Below are 27,902 nucleotides of genomic sequence, written 5' to 3'. Positions count from 1 at the left end.
AAGAATTAATAAACCAAGAATCCAAAATAACAGATAAGCCAGCTGCAGGTGTTGGAGGTCTTTATTGAGATTATAGCACAGATACACTTCTATAGTTACCTTTCCACTTTTAGACAATAGTTAAAAATGCTTGCTACAGTGCACATATAATTTAGTAACCAAAAGAATCCAAAACTTAACTGCAGTTCAAATAAATAACCTACTGTTTAAGGTTTATATTTTCAAAAGTAAAAGGAACTGTACAATATGAAAATATAACAATACATAAACATTAGAATCTAAAGTTTTGTAGAAATAAAACTGCAATTTCCCATACATAAACAGTGCAAGAAATAAAATTCAGATAAGCTTCTGAACTGGGAATTTAAACAATTCTTAAATTATCATGCAGACATAGCATTTTAAGCCATGCTGGTTTCTATTACAGCATTAATGGTATCCTTTTTACTTGAAAAACTGATAGCCATTAAGCTCACTGTGACAACTGCTGCCAATCCACTCTCTTCTACAGTACATTTTACAGAGGTATTCTGTTGCATTCAAAAACATAAAATACTATGTTTCTACAGAAAAAAACCCCAAACAAACAAACCCCCAATATTTTACGCCCCCCCCAACATTAGCTTGTTCAAAACAACGTCATGTAAAAACAGCAACATTTTCCCCAGTTTAAATGGAAAAAAAAAAACCAAAAAACAAAAAAACCCCCACAACCAAAAAAACCCCCCACACTATATAATGGACCATACATAATCAAGATGCAGTTACTGCCTAGTCACCTTTAAAGTTCAGAATTTATTACTAAAAAAGTGGAAATTGTGGAGATGTTATAAAGTTTGCCCTCTTGTTGAGAAGTGATGAATATAATAGGTCTGAAAAAACAGTGGAAGTAATTTATCTTTTACATGTGAGTGGAACTAGTTACATACAGACTTGATTAATGTGTTGTTCAACTTAAGTTGCTATATAAAATTCTCATTGAGGCAAAGACCAAGGAATGCAATTAATACCAAACTGTAAACACATAATTCATGTTACTTTGAGTGCACATCGACAAGAGTTCTCCTCATAGACTTTGGCAACAAGACTACAATAGGTCACAGCAGCATGAGTTCACGTGGAAGACTGAAAGCACTGCAAAAGAATATACTAACAACACCAAGACCTCCTAGAGACCAGAAAAATCTGTGACAAGTGCCCCTCCTCTTGGATAAGACACTCTCCTGCTCAACTGCTGCTCTTTCCATGTCTAGTTATTATTACTTTGTTTTTACAGTTCTGTAGTCTCAGGTCTCTGTGCTTTAGCTGCATAGGTTGCCTTTGTTTGCACTCTAGCCATTGTAAGTCCAAAGGGTTACAGTTCTGTCTGCAGAAGATGACAAGAAGGAAAGATCTTGTGTATGCCATCTGCACTGAATAACTTTGTCCTTGTGCTCTCCCACCACCATAAGAGGAAGCTGCTTCGTGAGGTCCCCTATGGCGGAGGAACAGAAATCATTAGTTATTTCATGAATTTGTATCCCAGCTCTGTTTTTGGGGGGTGTTTTTTTTTTTTTAATGTTTGTTTAGTGAAGCTTACATGTGTATTTCACCTTATGAAGCATACTTGACCCCCCTCTCTCACACACACACAGAGCATAACACAAGGCCCCATGTTTTGGTTTTTAGGCATTACTGGACACAGTACAAATTTAAAATACAGGTATTCACAGTTTTTACACTACGTGATGAAGATTTAATGGTCCAAGAAAATCAAGTCGATCAGATATACCCGGTGTCTTCTCTCTTCCTAACCCTCCCCAATAAAAATAAGCATTATTATTATACTTCTTTTTTTTTAAAGGGTCAGTTTTATGAATGCTGCCTGAAAGCAATGGCCATTTCATCAGGCAAGCGTTAATTAGTTCTTTTATCGTAATCAGACCCTCCCCCAAAACAAGATTTAGTTGACAGCCTACTTAGCAACACTAGCCAATTGTGAACGGACACAATCACATTTATATACATTTCAAACCCTTCAAAGCTCTACTATTTTTCCCCCCTCTTCAACTAAACCATGATCCTCGAACCAAGCTCTCTGACAACTTTCAACATTAAAAAGTACCAAATTGAAAATTAACCTAGTATCCTTTGCAGTATGTTACCTTGCAAGTCTGTCACCTTTATTTTCATATCATATGATCCTGTGAGCAAGTAGTGTGCCCCTGGAGAGAAGCGAACAGAACGAACATCACTAGAATGAGGATGATAGCTCTGCACCATTCGTCCTCCTCGAATATCGTACAACATACAGCTAGAGTCCTCTTGTCCTGTAGCCAGGAGACGACCACTGGGATCAACAGCTACTGAGGCTACAGCACTTCCTACAGGAGAAAAAAAACGCAGCAAACACACATAATACTTACCTACCTTTGTGCAAATAGCCAACTTTAAAAAAACAACCCCAAAAATATACATTGTATAAGAATACTGAATGTTGGCCTTAGATTTAAGGTAAACGTACCTAGCTACTGTTATCTTAAACTGAGAAATTTTTTTACGTTCTAGCACTTAAAACTCTGAAGCATAGGTCACACTTGAATGGTAGCAAAGCCACTATTAAAGCTGCATGAAAAAAAGTATCTTTTTCATTACAGGAAAGAAAGTCACTCTTTATGAAATAATGCAGAATAATGCAAGGAGTTCCTCCCTCTCAGTTCTAATTTATTGCACCCCCCAAAAAATTTCAAGAAACAAATCCAAACCCAAGTGGTTCTTAAGAATCCTTTTGTAGATTTCTATAGAGTATGTTGACAACTTGCAAAAATGGCTGCTCCTTCCCACCCTTTTCTTTGATTCTGAAACAGTTATCTTTCATCTTGTTTATTTTAATGTACTTGGAAGTGTCTGTTTGAAAGTCACAAAGCAAAAAACTAGCCAACTTTCAAAAGGAAATGTTACTTTAAAAAAAGAAACCCCAAACAAAACACAAAGGTAAAGATATCCTTCACAGCTTTCTTCTAAAGCCAAGCCTCCGTTCTGTGATGCAAAAACCCCTTGCGTTCACTCTATACTACTTAGACATCTTTAAAATATATTTTTATGCAAAAATGATTAGAAGCACAATAGCAAGTCTTACCTGTTCCATGAAACGTTGTTCCTACAACACGAACACAGCTTGGCACTCTCAGATCCCAGAATCTTACAGTCTTGTCTTGGGATCCAGATGCAATCATCCAGCCACTCCATGTATAAAGTGCTAAAATATGACCTGTGAACAAGACAACTTCTTTATTTGATTAAACATCATTAATCAAATAATGAAATATTACAATTCTGATTATATTTTTGCACTCAGAGGTTTAACAGTCCTATGGAAAACCTGCACGTTGCATGATCTAAAATGCCAACAGTGTCTGGCAATACCCAGCTTTGCCTCTTCTCAGGAATGAAGCATGCACTCTCTCCATTAAATGAAGAGCCAACATATTTAAAAACAACGCTCCCCACCTCCCCCCCAAATACCTCAAAAAGCAATCTAGAGAGACAAAAAAAGTCTTGCTAGAAAGAAAAAACCAAAGACATTTAAAAAAAAAAAAACAACCCAACAACTTCATTACAATACAATACAGACTTAAAAAGCGCATGAGGGAAGCAACAACATACATACCAGTGTGACCACTTAGAGCATGCAGGCCTTGTCCTCGCTGACAATCTGTTGTATAAATATTACAGTCCCCTGCTCCAGCACTTATTAGAATAGCACCACCACTTTCTGGGCCTTCCATAAAAGCAAGGTCTCTGATTGTCCCATCATGCATGCTGAACTCCAAATCTGGTCCTGAAGTAATTAAAAAAATCAAGGAACAAAATGAGGCATGCTTTGTTTATTACTGTTAGTGCTGCAATCTTTAAAGCAGCTACAGTGATAATGCAGAATATTTTAGGCAAGGGTGGGTACGCTACCAAGTATGAACATTGTTGTGCACTTTCCATAGAACACACTATTTCAGTTACTAGAATTCAAATAAAAATCTCTAAGAATCTTATTTTTGAGTGTTGCTCGAGCTTCCTGCAGTTCCTTAAGGTTCGCAGAATGTAGAGAGACCATCTCCACAGCCAAGTCCAGCCAAGTTTTATAGAGTACACTATTTCTTTTTGTAAACTATGGTAAACTGAAGAGGCTTTCTCTGCCACGAGGGAAGGTTCATTGAGAACACTGAACCACACAGGACAAGGTAGCTTAAGTTCAAAACAGAAAAGATAAAAGCTACATTCAGTGTATTGATTAGGAGGGCTGGGCATGGAAAATAGTATTTGCTGGGAGCAAAGCCTTAGACTTCTAAGATAGGGGAGAAGATGACAGAACTAGGCAAGAAAAAGGGGAACTGGAAATAAATTCCTACTGACAATCAAGAACTAGAGTTGGGTAGGAACACCTTGTTGTTTTACCATATCTGGGGCAGGGGGGAAGTCTACCAGAAGACAGCACAATATAGAGTCTTGCAAAACAAAACCTAAAATACAAACAAACAAAAACCCCAAACCAAACAGAACCCAAAAGATAATCCCCAACCCCTCAGTGGCTCTTTGTTAGACAGATTACAGTGAGGGTAAAAGGGAAAAGAGACTAAGTGAAAGTATTAGAATAAAAATACCAAAACCCATTAACTACTTTATCAATGTAACATGAATGGTTTTGCCAAATATTGGACAAATAATTGAAAATGAATTCTTTAAAGTAAATACACACAGACATGCTACCTGTTGCATTACAAGTTTCTGCATTAAAAGGCAGTACTTTCACATATTTATCATTAGAACCAGTAGCTAACAGCTGTCCACAGGGACTCCAGGCTACACAGTAGATTGATCCTTTATGATGCTTGTTCCTTTTGAAGCGAACTACAGGTTGTTTAGGAGCATTGTAAGCACTGGGGAAAAAAAAAAAAGATATCTAATTTCCTTTTATTTGTAAGGAAAATAATGTATTCTAAAATGAAAATACTATTTTTTCTATTATTTTAGGTAACATGAAATACATATGACTGCATTGAAACATGTACATGTAATCTAAGACAAAACAAAAGTATCTTCTCCATCCCATTCTCTCAGTTTTTCCTCATCTTCCCATTGTATTTGTGATTGGACATGCAAAAAGAACTTGCACAGTCCCTTCATTTATAAAGGTTGACACAGATAAAATATAGTAATTACTAGCTATGTACAATGAAACCTTATCCCCAGAGTCCTACATCGGTGAGATTTTTCTCTACATCCTTCATACTTCATCTTGATCCTGTGGCCACTTTTGCACATGCTGGAGTTCAATTAAGCAACAGTAGGCCAAGAAAGCTCATAAGGCACACAGTATCTATGTATGGTAGGACCCAATGTAGCTGGCATGGCTTAAGGCTGGGTCTGGGACTAAACTACCAGGCTGCAGATTGGAAAAATCCAGATTCCCAAAAGAAGAAAGCAGAAGCCTGTGTAACCTCCGTGTATGCATCCGGAAAGGTGTGTTTCTCTTCCACTTTCCCACCCACCAGACATAATCCTTAACTGGGGATTGTGTTTGGTATGACAACATAATTATATAACCGGGCTCCGCATACTTGTGTTTGGGGCTGTTGTTGTGCCTAGTAGTACTGTAACAATAAAAACTGAGGCCTGTTTTATCCAAAAAGTTGTTGTCTATGCCATCCTTGCTGTCAGAATGAGTGGGACTCATCAAGCACTTAAAGTGGTTAAAAGATCAAGAAAAAAGCTTCTGTGTTAACCTTGGGAAGATACAGCAAAATGCTGCCCTAGGTCAAGTACTGCCTCCTCTTTGGCCATTAAATAAAAAGAATTAACAAAAAAACATGTAACAAAAGAAAAAAAACTCATAAATGTTTATCATTATGAGCTGTGTGTTGGATATTATTTGTTGAATAAAGTGACTCTCAAAGCTTTACTCATGTACTAGAAAATCTAATACAGCAGTCTGCAAGAAAAACACATTCACTGTTACATGTTAATGCAGGAATCTGCATGATACATTCTTAGTTCTGAAACCAGATCAGCTTTACACATGGCTGAAATAAAAGGAACAGTCCCACTGACACACATTTCCTGTACTTCAATTGATTAACTTCCTACATTATTTCTCTGTTCCCATAGCAGGAATTAGTCAAGTGCTTAAGATAAAGTACCACTGTATCCAACTTCACCAACATTCACTCCAGTAACATCAACAACAGAAATTCAACAAATTAAATAGCTATTAAAAAATTCAGAAACTATAATATAAATACTTGAACAAAAGAGGCAGAGAAAAAAACCAGAAGACAGTAATCTAAGTCTGTTTACAACTTTTGAGATAAACATGGCTTTAGTAAAGAACACTATAATAAGTCTACATGGAAGCTGATTTTATTTTGTTGCCAGAGAGAAAATCTATGACAGATTATCCTAAATCAGGATCACCATTCAACAGACACTACGGAGCTTCCTAAATGGCCTAATACCTTATATTGCACTCAGAGTTTGGATTCACAACATTTGTTAAGAGGTGGAGGCAGCAGCTGAGAATCACTGACTTTGTCAGGACATGGCAGCACCTGCCCAGCACAGAGGCCACATGCTTCTAGTCAACTGCGTGGAAGCACTGTGATTATTTGAGCAAGATCTGCAGAACTGTAATGTGTATCTATCAGTGTTTAATCTCAAACATGTGAAAAAAAGCACACTACTATTATACCTTTAGAGAAAGGAAAAAAAAAAAACCAAACCCCAAAACCACACCACCAAAACCAACCTGTCCTGAATCATACATCAATTTGAAGGACAATTTTTAAAAAGTCTCAGGAAAACTTTGATGTACAATTAAACAACTGCTATTTACCAGATATTCTATGCCATTACAACTTTTTGAAAAAGCATGAAAAATTTTGAATAAGTGTCTAGACTCAGGTTGTTACAAAGATTAGAATATCTTTAAGATAATGTAATCTCTCTGCTGACTTGTAAAATCCCATGATGAAATGTTTTTGGCATGTAAGCATAGTGAAAAAAAACATAAGAGGAAAAAGTACAAGTTCAGAATTAAAGAAATCTCAGTATTCCTTTTATATCCAGATGCACAATGTCACTCGTCACATCAGATTGTGCACTGTAACTAGAGACTAAGTCTACAGAGTCACTCTAGCCTTTCCCAATGGTTAGAATAACAAGCTGTGTGACAGCAGATCATGGTTTGTCAATAAAGAAGCATCCATTCCACTGAAAATGTTTTGCACCGTTTACCAGTCAAGAGGAGGTTGTCTGGGCTTCAAGCCCAGCAAGTCAGCTTGCATTGGGTATCAGAGAAATCCACTATTTTTTTTTGTTTCATGTATTACCAATAAATATTTTGGAATTAAACTTCAAAAGCTACCTTACTGATGATATTTAAGGAGGTGGGAAAAAAAAAAATCAGATTACTTTTTGAATGCTTTGGAAACCTGAACATGAGTCCTAAACCGGGTAGGTGTCCCAGATAAAGTCACTGTGCATACTTACAACTCCTTCTGAAATTATGAAGTTTTAGATGCCTGCACTTCCTCTTACTCCAAGAAAATTACGTGTCTGGAGCAGAGGCAAGGACATTGTTATTGACATAGCAATATTTATTTCCAAGTGAAAAAAAATTTTTCCCCCTCATATCAAAAAAATGGGTGAAAAGAAAACAGAAAAGACTAGGTGCACAGTGAACTACAAATAGCACTTTTCCTGTCAAGGAACCAAAGTATCAGGAAAACAGTTCTTATAGTAACAACAGGCCAATAGACATGCTCTGGCAAATTTTGCTGTAAAAGTTGAAGATACTGCTTTCTCTACTGTTAAGTCTGTCCTCCTGCCAGAACCTGCATCTCATGACTCCCAACTTGTGCTGGCCTGGGGACTGACACATGCTTTCTCCCACTTTTACAGCTGGAATATCAAAACCAGAAGCCATCGCAATAAACACAGAAAAGCCTGCCTGCTCAGACAAAAATAACACTTTCGTAAGGAAAGGTGTGGTATTGTGGCAATGTATCTTGCCAGTAAAGGAAGAGAGCAAAAAAGTAGCTCACAAATACACAAATTCTTCAGGAGACCTTCTTATTTTTGTTCAGCAGTTCAGGTTTCTAAGGAGACCATTGCACTATTTATGACAACAAAATAAAGGTGTGAAATGTACAGGTATCAGTAGCTACAGGAGGAGGAAGTGCTATGATATAGAAAAAGACATGATTATACAAGCCTTCTTACCTTGGGTCAATTACTTCTGGATAGGCACAAACTCTCAAAGTTTTAGAGTTGGAGCCAACAGCATATAAACTCCCACTGGGATGAAACGCTACAGCTCTGACAGCTTGTGTGTCTTCTAGAGTATTAATACAAATGAACTGCTTTTTTGATTTTTCATCCTGTGTAGAAGGACAACAGTCAAATTAAGTTCTTCAGCATAAAACTGGACATTTAGAAGTGGCTGTGACTGTCTTACAAAATAATGTATAACTATTGTACTAAAGTATTAATAAGTAGCAGCACCAGGCTAAACTATTCAAATTACATTGTAAAACAATGTCTACTCCAGGTCAAGGAACAGCATACTTCAAAAAGTTCTTCTCAACTCACTTTTACAGCTAACATTAGATTAACATTTCCCATTCTCCCTCCAAGCTTCCAACAGCTTTTCTTCTTCTAAACAGCCCATCTTAGAAGCATGATATTACAGTTTATTTCTGTGTAAACACATTTGATGTGTGTGAAACTTGCAAGGGGAACAAAGCTGCTTTTTTACTGAAAACAGTCCAAGTCATAAACACAGTTTATTAAACAAACATAAGAATCAGCTTTTCACCCTGTAGATAACACAAAGTTATCATTAAATTGTGCTAAGCTTTATTACACCATCCTCCTGACAACTTCATCACCACCTTTCTAAAATTTTATTTTTTATTTATCTGATGCAGAAACTTTGGCATGTACTTCTTGCAAAGTCACTTCCCTAAAGTCAGGCCATACTGACTGGAGTTTAACAATCAAAGTTTCAGCCTAAAAAAACCCCACAAAACAATGGCTGTCAAAGACATCCCATTGGAACCTCTGTTGTATAAAGAGAAGAGAGCTGGGACTGTTTGGTCTTGAGATCTCAATGGCCTTGAGATCTGAAAGGCGTGTGCGTGTGTCCATCCTTGAAAGTACTCAAACCCCAACTGGACCCAGCCCCAACCAACCCACTCTTGTTGACCCTTCTTTGAGCAGTGGGTTTGGACTCACACTCCAGATGTCCCTTCCAATCTCAGTAGTTCTGTGATTCTATTCTGTAGGTACTGCATCAACCAAAGTTAATTCTCAATATCTATTAATAATGACAGGATGTCACATACTCAGGATTAAATACCAAATGTTGTTAAAACAAATTGTGAAGGACAATAAGAAAACTCACCTCATCACCTCTTGTCCTACTTAAATTCCCTGAAGAGTCTTCCAACTGTGGCTGAGTGACAGCATGTTCTGATACACTGTTTTGATTTGATGAAGAGTTTAAATTCACAACAAGATAGAATAAAAAAAAAACCAAGATCAGGGACAGATTTGTTTCTAAGTATTTTTTTAGACTGAAGTTACAGTTTCAGTCATTCCCAGAACTGACTAATTTGTGTGGACAAGTGTTTGGCATGTCTGATTCTTTTATCATTAAACTATTATTTTTACATGGGGTTGCTGGTTTTGCAACTGCAGGCATTGGACAAGTGAATGCGAGTTAAAAATATTTGTTTTCATTCCATAACATACGTACCTATACACATATATACACAAATAATGTGGAAAAATGGTTGTTGCTTTCAGGTCAGCACTACCTTTAGATCACAGAAGAAATCTAGTTCCCACTCTGCCCTGCCTCTCTCTCCATCTAGTTTGTATTTCATAAAAAAGCTTTCAGAAACTTGGTAGAACACAAAATAAACAAGAACTATACATGTAACATGGAATAAAAAGTCTGAAATGAAAAATAAACATAAAATGTAAACCACAACAAATAACCAAGTGTGCTGTCAAAAAAAAAATTTATAAACCGTATAAAATATATAGAAAACACTGATCATGAGCTAAATACCCCTATTAAATGACAAATTCATTTGATAACTAAAAATAAATACAAACAGCTACTCCCACAGTGCTAACAGAAGGATATTTCCAGTCCTGAACAGCCTCAAATAACTTACATTTGATTCCCCTGTACAGGTGACTCTTCAGGAAAGGGTATCTGATTAGCCGATCCAAGCTTTCGAGGAGTGCTTGTATTAACGTTTTGGCTATCAGTTGTTATCCTCTGGCTAGCATCTGAAGGTGGTGATGTAAAGTTACTTGCTGGATTGGTAGATGCATTCCCTTTGCTCCCATTACATTGCTGGCTAAGCGTTTGTACATCATTTCCAAGACTGTCCATACCTATATTTAATTCTCCTAGTTTCTGGATAGATCTAACAACAAATGACAAGAAAATAAAAGATCACCAAACTAGGTTATTATGAGAACTTGAGGAAGGATAGGAGTGGGTGGAGGGAGAATCAGCAAAACCCCCAACCTGTTAAGAAACTGTTCAGTAAGATTCTGTTGCTGGTCAGCTCCATCTTCTTGATTCACACCTCCTTCCAACAACATTTGCTGGTACAACTGTCGTTGTTGCTCTTTCTGTTCTAAGTGCTGCTGGTAACGTAGTCTTTGTCTGTAATATTCCTGAAACTGCTCTGTTGAATCACGAAGCTAAAAAGAAATGAGAATTACTGATGAAAGTTAAATAGTTAATTGCAGTATTTAACCTACATATTCACTTTCTGGTTTGTTATTTCAATATAGGCATCAAAAGACCAGCAGGCTCTCCTCTGAGGAGGAATGCTTTCATTCTTCCTTAAAACCAGATACAATTTACATATTAAAAAAGGAAACCACTGCCAGCCTGTGCTATACACTGTTGAAGTAGTTCTGCCATATTTCAGAAGGAGACTCCTCTTTCCTACAAAACCTCCAGTTTTACTTAAGATCAAAACAAAGAGGTGATTGGAAATTGCAAATAAAAATCCCCAAACAATGTAAGCTACATTCCAAGTTCTAAGTCGTATTTAACTACAAATTTAGTATTTTCTGCCATGTTGACACCTCCTTAGTGTCAGTCTGCAGAGCCAATTTACCTCTCCCACTAGGCAACCTCGAAGTGGTCTATCCAAGTGTTACATCTTACTTTGGAAATTGGTGCCTTGTTCTAACTTTAAAAATTCCTTACTTTCTGGACCAAACACAAATACTTGAGCTTCCTTTCTCATAGTCTCTTCCCTTTTACGTACTATCTTTAGCTTCCCACACTGCCAGCTCCCCAGGACTTACTGCTTTTTACATTTCCCAGTCCTCACTTTCTCTGTGTCACTAGTTCCAAATGCTACCATCATAAAATAGTTGATGAACAAGTTAAAAATGAACAAACAAAAATACCCTACAAAAAACCAAAAGCACTTTAGTCCAAGGCCAAAATATCAACACTGAAGTGCCATTCATTTTCTAAAGAAAAAAATCTTAACTGCCTATTTACCAACTAGTAGGAAAAAAAAGTAGTAAAAGAAAAGAATGCTTATGTGTTTGGTTTTTTTTCCAAAAGTGACATCTTTGTCATCTAGTGATTCTAAGCTGTATAAGGACATCCTGATAACTTTGCACTAGTTCAGACAATTCATGCAGAGGATCTTTCTTTGCAACTATGAGCCTTTACATTTCTTCTAAATAAAAATACTTGCATTATGGTTTTGTGCTCAGTAATTTTTTTGGTTTATAATGGATTTCCTAGTACTATTGTATTCGTAAAAAGTTTACCACCTTAGGTTTCCTGAGATGAATACTTGCAATTTAGAAACTCCGAAGTTATCCTCAGAAGTCTAGAACGCATTCATTCTCTGTATTTCAAATACATGAACCTCAGTCACTGGGTTATAATCCTTCTAAGCAACAGGTATATTCTTGTCTATACTTCTTTCTATGACTGATACTTGTTTGTTGCAACCGGATTCAATCCTTTAAGCCTTTGGATTCTGTGTCACTATTACCCAAACTAACACCTAAACCTAAAATATGTTGCCCAGATGCTCTATTCCATAAACTCTGGCTCCTAACTCAATTCCTCCAGGAACAATGCAAAAATAAAGCTATGAAAATAAACTTAAATGAATTTCTTACTCACACAGGTATACACTAATATTTGGAAAACAAAACAGGTGAAATTGGACTGGGTACCACATTCTTTTCTACTTGTGTATAATAGTCTGGCCAACATCTTCACCTACAGCACAGCATCTCCTGTCTTCATTCTCTCCTACAAATTCTGCATCCATTTTTTTGCCTTTTGAAGCTTGCTCTGTCACATGTCTAGCTAAGCTCTTTCCTCCCTCCCCTTGTTCCCAATGTGCATACAAAACACTGTTGCAGCAGAGAAGTTACTCAGCAAAGTCCTTGAGGGGAATGAAGTCCTCAACTTTGGAGGACTTTGTTAATCCTCCAATAGGCCCCGTTGCCTCACTCAGATATCCAGAGTCTACAAGATTATAGCCCTGTCAAGACTAGACTGGTTTGCAGTACTGTATAGATGTCATAAGCCAAGACAAAGTTTGCATAAGAAAATCAAACTGGAGTCTGCAAACAAAACAGTCCGGATACTCAATGTTATTCATAATTACTGAATTAAGAGACAGATACATCAAACTGTAGAAAAAGATTAGAATAGGTAACTGTTTTCATTGTTTCCTACTGAACTATTATTTCACTTTCTCTATAGTGCTGTTAAGGAGAAAAAAGGAAAAAAAAAAGGATAGTCAAGGCACAAGCCTTCAAAGATAAATCCATAAAAAGGTTATGCTATTGGATTCTGAATAGCAAAGATACATTTACTAGGGAATGATCCAATTTTAATTTCTTTGTGTTCTAGACAGAAAGTGATATAAGATGACCTATGAAACCTGGTGTTAACACCAACAATTGCAGGCTACGAGCCAGATTCCTCGCTAAAACACTGAGAGGATTGATTCTTAAGCATTGTTTAATCTAACATTACTGACTTTGAGTACTGCAAAGCTTTTTTTTATTTATTAAGATATACACAACAGTTTAGCAACACTGCTGATGTGAGAAGGCACACTCATCGGCTGCATTACAGACTCAAATGACAGCAGAACTTTATACAGTGGAAAAAAGAGTAGTTTCTCACACAAGATACAATATGGTATTTTCACTATCGTAAAAACAAGATTCAAAGCAACCCATTGTCACGCATGAAGTTCTCAACACAAAGGCAAATCGTTATGAAGCAATGAGAACACAGCTCAAACGGCCTCATTTTTAAACAATCACTACCTCATTCTTCTCTTGTTTGGCTGATCCCTGACTCTGTGCTCCATTAAGTGATTCATTTTCTGGGACTGAACTCTGGCACAAAGTCTCACTGCTGATGGGATGCTGTGGCTCCACAGGCGTATCACTTCTTGCAGCAACATGGAAAGGAAGAAAAGCTTAATTAAGAAAAAATAAGAGTAGAAAATCCCCTGGTAAGTAGAGAAAGATAACATTCTAGAGTAAAATCTGATAACACAAGGTGCAAACTACTTAAGTCACATAAAACTAAAGATACTGCTTAGGAAAAAAGTGCCACTTGCACTGGGTTACATTAAACCAAATAAAACCCCTAACAAATAAGAAGCACAGGCAGTCAGTGTGCTTTGTTCCCACATTTTCCAAAAAGCCTTACCACCACAGGATATCCAAATTTCATGTCTTCTACCCTTACACTTGAATTATACACCCTTTAACTAACAAGTTACTCAAAATCTCCTATCTTCAAAGCAATTATGTGCATGGAATGTATCAGACATTCTATGTGACTAATGTCTTCTATAAGCTATTAGTTTAAACTACGTTTAACACCCATCAGCTTGAACATTCCTGAAAGTGTTACCTAGGAAAACATTTATATCAGTTTTGCTATTCTTGTATTATATAAGTATTTCTGCATGGAATTCTTTCCAGAATGCTTTAGCAATCAGTAAGTGTGCAGAACACATTAAAAGCCTTGGATTCCCATCTTCAGTTTTGTCAACTTAAAGTCCTCCTGTCCTGGTTTCAGCTGAGATAAGAGTTAATTTTCTTCCTAGTAAGTGGTACAGTGTGTTGTAGATCTAGTGCGAGAACAACATTGATAACACACTGTTTTAGTTGTTGCTAAGTAGCTCTTATCCCAAGTTAAGGATTTTTCAGTTTCCCATGCTCTGCCAGCAAGCAGGTGCAGAAGAAGCTGGGAGGGAGCACAGCCAGGACAGCTGACCCAAACTAACCGAAGGGATATTCCATACCATAGGATGTCATGCTCAGTATATAAACTGGGGGGAGTTGGCCAGGAGACGCCGATCGCTGCTCAGGCATTGGTCAGCAGGTGGTGAGCAACTGCATTGTGCATCACTTGTCTTTTCTTGGGTCTAATTTCTCTCTCTTTGTTATATTCATTTTCATTGCAATCATTATTATTGCTATTGGGTTTTTTTTTTTAAATTTTAGTTATTAAACTGTTCTTATCTCAGTCCCCGAGTTTTACTTTTTCCTCCGATTCTCCTCCCCATGCCACTGGGGGGAGCGTGGGGTGGTCAGGAAGTAGCTGCGTGGTGCTTAGTTGCTGGCTGGGGTTAAACCACGACACCTCTTTACTCAATGACTTGAAGCAAAGCTCTTCAAGAAGTTGTTTTAAACTTTCTGGGTATCTCTGTATAATAATAAAAGTAACTTAGCTGACTAAAAGCCAAGTAATTGTTTGCTGAACACAACTTATAAAAGAAATACCGTATTTGTCATGTGCAAAAGGAAACAAGGGCCAGATTTACATAAAGCTCAGCTTCCCAGGTTCCACCCTTGCAAATATTGCCATTTAAATTGGACACTTAACCCGAAGTTGGATTTTCTTCTGAAAAATGTAATGCCTTCTTGAAAACTATGGGTCTAGCCCCTTAACCTCATTCTAACCTCCAAGAGATGTTTTGATTAATGAAAAAACATAAGGACGATAAACTTCACATCATATGAAAATGCCTGCATAAAGAACTGCAGCAATTTACTGTTTTTAGCCCACAAGGTAACTTTATTTGTGCAGAATTATTCTAGTACACTAATATTGAAAAGGGAAACCAAAAGCTTTCAATAATCAGTTTTAAAAGCAGACCCTGGGCTACACACACAAACATTGAAGTTTGTGCATACAGACCAGTAAAATTAGAGGATTTGCAATTCATTAGTATCTTCAGGAGGCACACTTTTAAAACATGTAACACAAGGAAACTTCCATAAGACTTATACTACCCACAAAAACTCCAGCTGTTAAGAGGCTGGTGAAACCAGAGATTTAAAGTGGATCATTTAGAACCAAACAAAGTAGCTCCTTTAAAGATAAGCATTAAGATAATGTATTAAAACATACATTACTGTAAAAATTTCCATTATCATTGGTGAACCGACACCAGTATGATGGTGTTTGTTTCCTTTTTAATGAGTTTAGTTAAAGCTGTTCTTTATTTTAACACAAGGTACAGAATATTGCTGTAAGGCAAAACTAATAGATCATGTCAGCAACTGCGGCCAAGATTGACCACCACATCTCTAAAAGTGTCCTGATAGCCAGTGCATCCAAGTGCAGTGCTAGTTACCCACCTGGTTCTCTAAGACCCCAAAAAACTGGCAGCTGCTTTCTAGAGAAGCATGTATATAACATTCAGAAAGAGGCAGAACTGCTGTTCAAAATAAAGGTCAAGCAAAAACATGATGATAAGCTCTTAACTGACGAGTACCATTTCTCCTAATTACCGGGACTCTTCTCTCAGAAGGTAAAAAGCACAAAGTTTTGATACAGGCTTTAGTTCTTAAGGAAGGAAAGAAGTCAGTTTTGCAGTCTACATCGCATTAAAAGAGGTTATTAATAGCATTCACCGCTATCATAACCCAAGTATCTCCAAGTCCAATATAAAAAACATAATACATTCGGCTGCCTTATTCAGATTCGGTTTGGAAAATGGAAAGTCAATACTTAAGCTGAACTACTATTGTAACAATTCAATTAATAGAGGAATGCTACAATGGCAGCACACAGTCATTTCCACTGACTTCGTTGGGACTATTTCTACATGCAAATTTTCAATGTACACTTAATCATTTACACGACCAAAATTTACAGACACTTGAGGACATAATGGGACGGGGAAAGAAGATGGAGTTACAGTTATTCCACCATCTGCATTTATTTATCTGGAATGAAACAATTCAGTAATACTGAACATAAATCTTAGCTAGACTCTATTAGAGCATACTTGTGCTCTGCGCCAGGATTTCAACTTTAAGAAAGTCCAGATTGAATCCATAAGGCTCAAGACTAAATACTCTGATCATAAAAGCATGAGGAAGAAAACACCTTGTATATAGTTTTTATTACAACAGAATTTAAACAATCAAATTATGTTTCAATGTCACAATTATGTTCAAAGTTACAATGCAGATAAGAACCCAGTAATATAAAGTGCAACATAAGCAAAGGTAAAAATAAAGCGACAGTTGTGCTTACCGCTCAGGTGACTCTTCAAAAATGCTGTGACACTCAGTATTCTCAAGCATGAGACTTCGGCTGAGATTCTGTACTCCTGGGTAATGGAAATTAGCAAAGGAGTGCGACATTGGAGAAGTTTTAGTCCCAAGGTCTGTGACTCGCTTATCATGATTTGTTAATCCACATGACAGCCCATCTAATGCAGGATTTAAGGAGCGGGTCATGTAAGCATCTGCTGACTGAGGCCGTCTCATTGGGGATGATGGATAAGGAGAAAGTTTGCTGATAAGAGGTGTCAAAAGATCAGCATATGCAGCTTTTGTAGGCTTGAGGAGTTTATCAACATGAATATTAAGCATCTTTTGCTCAAAAGCACAAGAAAAAACAGTAGCTGGCAGATTCTGCAGCCATGATAATAAGCTAAGGTCCAAGTCATCACACCCATTACCACACAAGAGATCAATGCCCAGCAATACTTCACTTTCTGTAATTTCTTCTCCTGTTGCTTTACTCTGACAGAATTCCACACAACATTCATAAAGTAATCCCTTCATTACAAGCTGAAATAAACGATTGTTACTTGCTTTGAAGCCAGCCTCACTCAGTTTCCTATCCGCAGGAATAAACTCTGCCACCATGACACAGGCTTCTTCAAAGCAGTGAACCCGTGCAGTGCTGGGATTCCAGTCCTTGAATTCTGCATGGTTGGTCAAGCGAGGCAGCGTCAGTAGCAAGCAGAGTTTACTATAGTCTTCCTTAGAGGGACAATATTCTTCCAACGCATGTAGGCACTGTACAGCCTCTCGCATTGTAAATTCCAGCTACAGAAATATTAACAGAGTAGTTTGTAGTACGTATGTTTCCACAATAAACCAGTTAGTTGAAGAAGAACAGGCAGTAGCAGAATTTCTCCACTATCATTCCTTTACTACTGTTTATATTTTAATTAAAACAGCACACTATATAGAGTCAGTTGTAGTTGCAACAGAGCCAAATTCCTGGACACTTTGACTTCCTAAAATCCCCTGCCCAGTCCCATTTTCTACATATCTGTGGAACTTTTTCATGTCACTGTAGGTTCGATGGGCTTAAAATTTTAATTCTGCAGCTAAACAGCTTCAATTTTACTGTAGCACAGGAGGTTACTTCCATTCTCAAAGCCAACTGACTGACTTTGCTTTTTTTTTTATTTCTATGAAAAGCTATTGGCATAATTTATAAAAGACTTGTAGATTTCTCTAGTTTCCAGTGACTAGCAACTCTGAGTTGGCTTTTATATTAAGATTTTCTGTTCTTCAATCAAAAATGTTAAAAAAGTTCTCAGAAGACCTCCAAATGAATAGAGGGCTTGAGCACAAAGCTTGTTGATAGCTAAAAGCCAAGAACCATGTTAAATACATGTAACTTGGCATTTTTTGTTTCAAAGGTTTAAAAAATAGTCAAAACCGCTACTTAATCATGTTACCTAGCATCTGCTTAATACAGCAGCCTTTCATCCACAACTTGCCAACATATTTGGTAACATTCAAAATAAAAAGACATAAATCTGATTTTTTTTTTTCTCTACAGCTATCTAGTAGCAGTATACATGTTGAGTGATTAGAGGAACAGTAGTACATCTTCCCTTTACAACTATAAAGACATTTACTTTTAGCTTTTTCTACACTGTCAAGAAAAGACCCTGCAGTACAATGTATGGGTAATAAGACAGAGAATTAAAATCAATTCAGTTTGGAAAATAAAATCAGTTGTCTTAACTACTGGCATTCTTCATTTTTAATTTCATAACATTTTCATGTAAGAAATTTGATATTCCTGTATTATCAACATAAATGAAAAACTCTAATTTCACAATCTGTACACCTTCTTTGCCAGTCTGAGTTTCTGCCTCTTTCAATATTGAAAACCTAAGTTCACAACTCCTACTGTTTGCACATTTAACTGAATCAGTCCTCTGAACACACCTGTTGCTTCCAAATAAACAACTGTGTCCCTTCTCTCTAAAAGCAACAGAAATTAAGTTTAAGATCAAGTCAAATTGGAATCTTTCACCTGGTCCCAATTATGACAATAAATTTCTGTGATTCTGAGGCTTGCTTCACAATGCTTTTGAAAAAAAGAGCCCCATGCTTTAGCATAATGGCCTAAAATAAATCTCAGGATCAGGACCACAAACATGGCATATGGTCACTGATCTATGCTGCTAAGTTTCAAGCAACCCTTGTACATACAATTCTATTTGAGACCTGGGAGCCACACTAATTTCCAAAGGATACCAATTATTTTTTCCTTTGTTTATGAAACCATTTGGTAATAGCTAAAATTTGTGTATTCATTGCTGAGAGCTTCCACTCTGCCTTTAATCAGAGTACCTCAAGAGGCTTCCTGAAAACAAAAAAATTCCCAAACCAGAGACAATTCTTACATGCTGAGGCTCATCTTCTGCTGACATCGCATTGTTTACACATAAGGCTTCCAAGAACTTCTGCTTCATTATAATGTAACGAAATCTGCAGGTGAGAAGTGAAATACTATACATCTTGACCCAGTAGCTAAAAATTCTTTTAGAGACAAGCAGGGTATTTAACAGCCAATTTTTGATTTAGGCAAGGAAATTGCAATAACAAGGAACTCAGATCTAAAGTTTTAACAAATTGGTAACCACAAAATCATTTTTTGACAGGAAATGTCTTTTTCAATTATTGCTTTCAGAAATATTGCATGAAAAATATTAGAAGGCTAGTAAGAAAAAAAAAGTGTCACAAACACTTATTTCTTGAACAGAAATATGACAGAGCAGCCAACCATAAAAAGATAGTACAACATGCACCATATTCCTAAAGTGTACAGCAAATAAAAACTCATTACAGATTGTGTGCACATATTTTTCATAGTTTAAGTTAAAAAACACATGCACGCACTTTAGGAACTGTATACAGGTTAGAAGAACACCCCAAAATTAAGGTGAAAAACTTAGCACTACTGCTTTCATACACAGTACTTGTGTATTTTCCACAACTCAAAAAAATTGAGCTCTGACATACATTCTATTTTACCTTTTCTTGTCGAATTTTTCCATACATTCAAGAGGCTGAATAAATTGAAGAACCTCATCCCACTGACCATCAAGAATCAATTGCCTAGGGAAAGAAAGAGTCACTCCTTTAATTTCACTAGACAAGAACATCCTTCTTTTTAAGCAGCTAATTTAAATACACAAGTCATTTAAATACACCACAGGTGATCAACCTGCTTTGAAAAGTTAATGCTTTGCACAGATGCCAAGATGAGTGACTGATGTGACTAGTAATAAGAGCAAAGTCCAAGTCCTTCTCAATATTTTGTAAAATAACTGCATACTGGAAGGACAAATATTAATTACTTTTAAAAGCACATCAAAAAGGACAAAATGGTCCTGTATCTTCTGCTTTACCTGTTATACTTATTTAAAAAAAATCTTACTTGAAGAGTACAAATAAATATATTGATTCAATGAATACATCCTGAAGAATGAAAGCAAACTTAAAAATGAGTTAATTTTAATTGTATCAAAACTGCTGGGCCTATTTTATAAGGGGTGGGGTGGGGGGAAACACACAACTCCCATGTTAAGAGCATAAGGGGAACAGCTACGGCTTGCCAGGAACTATGCCAGCGCAAGAGCTCCACCTCCAAGACCAGCGGGCTAGACTGCACAGGTGGATTAGTTCAATTCCTTCAGACCCTCATATCACACACAGAGTACTCTATAAAAGGCCCAGATCTACAAGGAACAGGTGAGTTTCTCATTAGAGGTATGCTCCAACTAAGCCAAGAATTAAACAAACAAATAGGATTAATAACTTTAATCTTTATCTAATTCTTCTTTCATTTCATTCCAATATCCATAATTTTAATCAAAAGGGAAGCCAGGTGAGAAAGCTTGTTCAGTGATAAAGTATATTTTTTAATGTTTTAAAAACAGCTAGATAAATTATTTCTCATGCTTCTACAAAGTTAAGTAGCTTTGGCATGAAATAGAAAACAGCAATGCTAAAGAACTAGTGTGCATCTACAGTGACTCCTTTTAATAATTTTGAAGGCAATATCCTGAATGCTAAATCACACCAACTCTCATGCCTTGATGACAGCAGAGACCCCTTTCATATTATTAAATTTAAGAGAAATCTAGGTATTATTTTGAAACACAGACAACATTTTTGGGGAAAAAGCTTTGGAAACCACTCCACTCATCCTAGATCATAACACTAAAATACTGTCAAAACATTTTATTTATTTTAGAAGTCAATAAACTACACATTCAGTTCCATGTGACACAGTAAGCTGATGATAACTGATCACTGATGCCAACAGATATTGCTTTCCCTGACTTACCCTGCACTGACACTGGCATTTGTTAAGACTCCTTCCAACTTTAATTCATTAGTGTGCCAGAAAAATAACCAAGTTAAAAATGAATGAACAAGCAAACAAAAAACCTAATTCAACTGATGTTGATGATGCCTAGTGAGTTACTTGGAAGTGGCTTAGAGAAGGATGTCATTAACTTCAGAGCTGGAACACAATGCAGGGCTGGACCACAGAATTGGGATCAGGAAGAGGCAGAGTAAGATGAGGGCATAAGACCTCCTGTTTAGTGGTGTGGGGCTGCCCACTGAATCACAGTCCAACTCTATGTTTTCATATATGTGGTATTTCAGCACCAGAGAACCAAGTCCTACCTTAGAAAAAGCATGTCATCTGAAAACAAGCCATTAATGACCCCACTTTCTTTCTCAAGTGCCAGCATACTGATATGAAGTTTCCTTGAGTTCAGAAAATCTAGTATTAGTTTAATTATTTCAGCCTCTTTAACATTCACTGTTTCTTCAGCCGTCATGATGGCAGCCTAAAAGGGAAGAGAGAATTTTAGCTATGATTAATATCTTATTTTATGCTTGGTTAACAAATGTTTGCTACTAAAAAAAAATATACAGTTTTATAGGACAGAATATTGTAGCATTACAAAAATTAAATTAAATAGACAAGATTAGGAAATTGATTTTAAGAGGTTGATTATGAAACCACAATTAAGACCTAACAAATACATCTTAATCTTTTTTTATTTCTGTCCTATGCATATATAGGGGCCCAGATAAACAAATCTACCAAGAAAATCCTCCCACAGTATGAAAATATTGTGCTTACCAAGTCTGCAACAGTACAATTTTCCTTTCTGAAAGGCAAGCAGTGAAGTTCGAAGAGCATAAAAATGAGCCAGTTACTATATCCGAGAGATCTTACATATAAACTTAAATGTTTCTAACACATAAAAAAAGCACAGCACACTAAAAATGCAATCTCCCTCTACCCCATTTTTGAGGTAGCGTATGACAATTAAGCCAGGGGTTTTCATTCTTCCTTCATAAGGACACCTATTTCTGCCTACATGCTTTATGAAGAATCTCAAGTTGCAAACCCAAGGAGGCCTAAGCCAGTTTGACCACTGACTGCCAGAGTCACATTCGCTCACCTGTCTCCAGCTGCATGTTCCTGGCCCTTCCTTAGCACTCCTCACTTTTGTCATCAGGTTAGCTTTTCCACCAACTCGTGTTGAAGTGGCTCAACAGTCTAATGAGCTCTCCAGCCAGCAGGAAGAAAAAGTGGGAAGATGCAGCTGGGGCAGTGACAAGCCAAGGCCCTGACTGCCAGCAGTCAGCTTGTTTAAAGCTCCCATGGATACAACGTCCAAGCTCCTCTGCAACACAACTCCTCAAGGATGTGAGAGTTGTAGCATGTACTTCTCTTGAAACCTAAAACAAATCCTGCTTCTGGCTAAGTCTTCCTTAAGTCTGACTTAAAGTAGAAACTGTTTAACTTATTTTTTTTTAAACTTAAAAAGACTTTACAGCTGTAGCTCCCAAGTTGATCTGCTGAAAACTATCGGGGGATGTGGGGAGAAACCCTGTAACACAGCCAAGGCATGTAGCACTGCCTCACCAGGAGCTCTTCAAAAAAAGCTAGTGGCCACAAGAGTGCCATTTCACATCAGAAAAAATTAAATTTAAGCCTGTGTTACTGCAGAAAGGGGCAGTCTCTCTTCTCACCTCTGCGCTCAGCCACACGTCCCCAGCCACTTCATGGCACCCACAGTGGAGCTATATGGTTAGCCAGACCACTCCTGATCCAGGCACAAGTTCACAAGTTAAAAATTTTCTCACTCCACAGACACAAGGGCACTAATGCTGACCCAAGGAACTGGCAGAGCTTTGCTTGCTGGCAGTAGCAAAGTCTTAACCTGACTTAAATGCATTATGAGAGTGCACTGAAAAACAGAGAATAATCCAGTACCAGTGATGAACTATCAGCAGGAGGCAATACCACCAGGAAGATGGAGAGACAGTGGAATAACAGTGATCGGAAAAATTAATGAAGGGAGATGACCATACAGAGCAAGATGTCCACAGCAGTAGGTTATAGATACCCCAGCTGATCCTCCTGAATTAAAAGGGGAAATAAAAATACTTCTTAATTCCCTCACACAACCATTTACTTATGTGGAAATCTAGCAACTACGATGTTGAAAGACTACCAACTGCAGCTAATGCAGCTCCCAAGACAAGCTGAAGAGATGATGCAGCCTCCAGATACCTTGGCCTTGCAAAACTGGAGTCTGTAAGCTAGTTATCCATCTTGTATTAAGAAAGATGCACAGAAACTGGTAATAAGAAATCAAAGAGCAGATATAGTAACTTTGAATAATCCAAACAACACACTCAAAGCATTAACAAGAAATTAATAATTTATCAGAGAAGAGGGGAAGAGACAAATACTCCAGTGAAACTTTTCACTGATCATCATAAACCAATGCTAATGAACTTGGATACAAAAAATTAGGCATTAATAAGTGGGGTTTTTGTACTATATCATCTAAATCCCCAACTTTTCCACCTTCCTCACAGCTGTACGCCAACTTCTTTCCAAGTAAGTTTTTGCCAGAGCACTTGACTAGGCATTCAATTATAGCAGCGTAGTTTATTCTGGAACAGCAAAGACCTCATTGTGCCAGATTAAATGGCCTAACTTCTTTTTAAAAATGGCTGGGTTTAGTTCTCATTATAGTCACAGAAGACTCCAATCACCAAGTATTTTGATGGGTCTCATGAAAGACACACCCAGAGACCATGCGCCCACTCTCAGCTAGTAAAGTCAAAGGAAAAAAATTAAAATCTGGCTTACAGGAAGCTTTGCTGCAGGAAAGAAAGCAGATAGACACACAAATCCAAAGCCAGAACTTGTAGAAAGATGCTTTCTCCTCACATTTTAGCACTGTTTCAGCTTCCCCTTTTGGCAACTGGATATGGATTTTGGTCCCAGAGAAAATTCAATCCTACCCTTATAGATCAAAGGAAAAAAAAAAATCAACACAAATTTAAACAGCAGTTTAGTATTAACATCTTAATTCCCAACCTCAACTAACACATTTGCATTTCTCCTTTATTACGTTTTATGGCACTTGTGGTTTTTATATATATATATATATATTAAATTCACTTCCTTGCCAAAAGACAAAGTATAATTTAGGCAAAGTTGTATAAAGACTCCCTGTCAGAAAACTACTAGAAAAAAATCAGACTAAGACTCCCTTTGAAGAAAGGAACACCAAGCCCAGCTTTCTTTTCAGCTGGATCTACTGGACTCAAGTCTAAACAGCAAGCCACACTACATAGCTTCAAGATTGTCTTAAAATTAATTATTTATATATTCTATTGATCGAAAAAGGAGCATAATACTCAATACTTTGCTTAAGAGTACAACAACATTAAGTGAAATCTAGCATCTGCAAGAAGTTGTTTTCCATTTTCCACTGCAGTTTTAAAAGCACAGGTTTGTCCTGAACATAAAGCCTTTGCCAATTCTAACACTTAACTTCATAGAATCATTTAGGTTGGAAAAGACCTTCAAGATCGAGTCCAACCATCATCCATGCCCGTAAAACCACGTTATGGAGTAAAACCACGTTATGGAGTAAATCCTCATTTACTTCATTTATATTGCCAATATAAATCAGGAAAAGGGATGATTGGCACCCTCCATATTTGGTATGGGACTACTAATAGCACTTCGGGGTCTTGTTAAGAAAAATATAATATCCAAACATAGTTTGGATACTGAACTTCTGAAAAAGAGCTGAAGTACACTGATAAGCTCATACATTAACCATATTATGAAAATATTTACTGTGCATTTGCTGTCAGAGCAACACAAACAGCTAGAAAAGAACAGTAAACCTACTGGAGAAGATTTTCATGTAACTGATTTCTCTTAGGCAGATGAGCTCAGACTCCTCTTACAAGCATTATGCTGTCAAAATAATAAGCAGCATTGTAACACTATGATGAAATTATAAATATACATAGGCTTACACATCACCCCCTGTGAAATATATCAGTTTTTTTGACATTCAGTGCTATATGTGTGTGTATAAATGAAAATAATAATAATAATTAAAAAGCAAAGAACACCAGGGAAACTCAAGATTAGAGCTCAAGCTGCATCTTTGGTCCATCCCACTGTATTGCTTTCTGCCAGCACATATGGCACATAACGTCACAATCTGATCAGCTCAAGCACTAATACTCAAGAATGACTAAAGCACAGCATTAGCTTGAGGTATAAATGAAAGTAAATGAGTATTAGAGCTTAACATTTCATGTGCCTTCTATCAACCAGGTTTTTGCCACAACCTTTTTGTCTTACCCAGTCTTTTCAGAACACTCTTCTACGCCTGTCCTCCTTCCTTCTTTCTCCTGTCCACTCCCCCTTACCATCTTCCCCTAGTTCTGTATTTAAATTTGTTCTCCTCCTAATAAATCTACATCAAGGAAAAAAAAACCAACTTCTTGCCACAAACGTGGCACATCTTTTCTCTGTACGTTCAATGGACAAGATGCCCTTTAAACAAGCTGTTTGGAACATAAACTACCTACTCCTAAGTTTTCCAAAGGTTTCACCCTTGTTCTGTTCTTACTCATTTTCTAAGAACATGCCAACAGCAAGAATCCTCTCATGGTGTTATAAGCATATCAAACAATTCTTTAAAAAAATATATATATACATATTTATGCATAAGTACACAATTTCAGGAAAATGTTTATAAACTAGAAGTGTCTAAAAGTAGTGTCTAAATAGTCTTTCTCTTTAAGTTACCTCCCTTAGAAGAAATTTAAAATGCATATGCACTCACACAACAGAAAATTAAAATAAGGTTTAATATTCTGGAAAAACGAGTAAGCAATATTCTGGAAAAACGAGTAAGCAGTAAAATTCTAAAATAAGCATTATTCCTATGTTATTTATCATCTGAAATAGATCACTCACCAATAGTATACAATATGCATTCACAAAAATGGGTGAGGAATATAAAATCTCTAACTGCTTAACACAAGAAAGAAATATTATTATAATTCAAATCTTAAGTGTCATACTGAGAGAACAGTGATACATTTAAAGGGAGAAGCGATGCCTAACTGGAAGTCTTGGCTCCCTGACTTCAATGACAGCTGCAATGCATATCCATAACTTGAGCATCTTGGTGAGCTATGTCACAGAAAAAATGAATGTGAAGAAATAATACATATTGTAAAAGCTGGCTGTTTTGCATAAAGTTATTTCACCTTTTAATCCATTCCACAGTCACTTACATATGACTCTTGGGCCTGCCCAAGAGGCCACTCCAGAGTTCCACCTACACAGACCCCATGGGGGACTTGGGGCCCGGTCAGTACCTAGTGGCTCCATTTCTGATGTGCCCTCAATCATCTTCCAGTTATTCTACATCAAAAGAATTTACAGAAAAAGTCTATAGGCCAAATTTTTTTTTCTTACAATTGATTCCCACAACAGTCAGTGCAACTCACTGACACCCATTTTACCCTAAGAGATTGCACAATTCATTTTGAATGAACTATATTGAACACACTAAGCCCTTCATAGAAAACCTTCACCAAACTTTGTACAGCTGAACTCTACGATTGAAACCTTTTTCTACTCCAATACCCAGCAAATAAGTGCGCTCTTTACATACTAGCCTCTTCTTTCTCACACAGATTTTTTCGCTGGCTTGCCCTCTAGTAATCCCCCCCCCTTTTTTTTTTTACCCTGCTTAGATCAGCTGTTGCTTTAGAGACACCACAGTAATCCTTATCTCGCCATGCTTCAGAGGTGACCGGCAGAGCTCTTTGCATTCATCAACCTCTGTTAGAACATGCACACCCTTTACCCAGAGCATTCTGCATCATGAATGCCAAAAAGGTGACATTAAGTTATGCAATAATTCCATATGAGAGTGAAAACCGAATGTAGAAAAATAAAAAACCCAAACAAGTTACAGAGACTAGAAATGAACGCATTTTGACTAGAAAAACCTCACCTGCTCCAGATTCCTCCTCCTCCCCCCCCTTCACGTGCGGTTCCACACGACACCCACCTCCGCCGCTAAAAGGGTTCAAAACAACCGCACCGTTTAATCGCACAGCGCCGAGCCCGAATTAGCCTTTCGAGCGTCAACGCGGCACCAGCAGCAGACAGGGCCGCAGAGAAGCCGACGCTCCTTTGAAGCGGCCCCGGAGACCGGGCACACCCCGCGCCCGCCGCCTCGCCCGCCTCAGGGCCGGGGCCCGGGCACGCACCGCGCCGGCCACCGCGGCCAGACTGCCCCGGCCCGCCCGCGGACGCCACAACAAAGGGACGGCGGCGGTCCGGCGTCGTCGCCGCGCCGGCAGCCGGGCCGATGCTCCTCGCCGGCGGGGGAAGCGCCGGCGGGCCCCGCGCAGCACGGCCGTGCCCGCACGCCAGCGACGGGACGCGGAGGTGGGGCGGCCTCTCGCCAAGGCGGCCCCGGAGTGGGCGGCGAGGCCGCCGGGCGGCGCCCACCCCAGGGCGCAGGGGCCGCAGCCCCTGCCCCGCCGCCCCGCGTCATCATCCCACCCCGGCCCCTCCCCGCCGGGCCGCTCCCGGCCCCTCCGCGGCGCGGCCCCCCGCCCGCCGACACTCACCTGAGGGGGCTCGGCGGCCCGTCCGCGCCGTCACCAGCGGGGCGTGAGAGGAAGATGGCGGCAGGCCTCGCGGCGGGGCGGGGCGGGGCGGGCCCGGTGCCGGGGGTCTCGGTGTCGCTCCCGCTCCTCTCCTGTCCGCGCTGCGGCTGCCACCCGCCCTCACCGCCGACTGCCCGGCGCGCGACGCGGCGCCCCCGGACCCTCCCCGCGCCAGGGCGGGGTGCCCGCGCCGCGGCCTGAGTGGAAAGCGGAAGGGGGCG

At 38.4% G+C, this 27,902-nt stretch overlaps 1 protein-coding gene across 4 annotated transcripts; it reads right to left on the bottom strand.

Annotated features, from left to right (window-relative positions):
- Window positions 1-43: 43 nt before the first annotated feature.
- Window positions 44-27,902, bottom strand: WDR47 (WD repeat domain 47). 4 transcript variants are annotated; one of them, XM_069789408.1, is made up of 15 exons: window positions 27,643-27,902; window positions 21,328-21,494; window positions 19,663-19,746; window positions 19,032-19,116; window positions 16,625-17,427; window positions 13,387-13,513; window positions 10,580-10,758; window positions 10,218-10,475; window positions 9,437-9,512; window positions 8,254-8,411; window positions 4,744-4,913; window positions 3,650-3,820; window positions 3,119-3,250; window positions 2,145-2,363; window positions 44-1,474 (listed from the first exon to the last, which is right to left on the bottom strand). In XM_069789408.1, exons 2-15 carry the CDS (start codon window positions 21,483-21,485, stop codon window positions 1,332-1,334), a joined length of 2,763 nt encoding a protein of 920 aa, XP_069645509.1. In that variant the 5' UTR covers window positions 21,486-21,494; window positions 27,643-27,902; the 3' UTR covers window positions 44-1,331. The 4 variants fall into 4 exon arrangements, with proteins under 4 accessions (XP_069645509.1, XP_069645510.1, XP_069645508.1 ...); XM_069789409.1 differs by lacking the exon at window positions 27,643-27,902 and adding an exon at window positions 26,290-26,308; XM_069789407.1 differs by lacking the exon at window positions 27,643-27,902 and having other exon boundaries at window positions 13,387-13,510.

Source organism: Haliaeetus albicilla, chromosome 8, assembly GCF_947461875.1.
Source record: "Haliaeetus albicilla chromosome 8, bHalAlb1.1, whole genome shotgun sequence".
Lineage (NCBI taxonomy): Eukaryota > Metazoa > Chordata > Aves > Accipitriformes > Accipitridae > Haliaeetus > Haliaeetus albicilla.
This window is presented reverse-complemented; position numbering and strand designations above follow the sequence as displayed.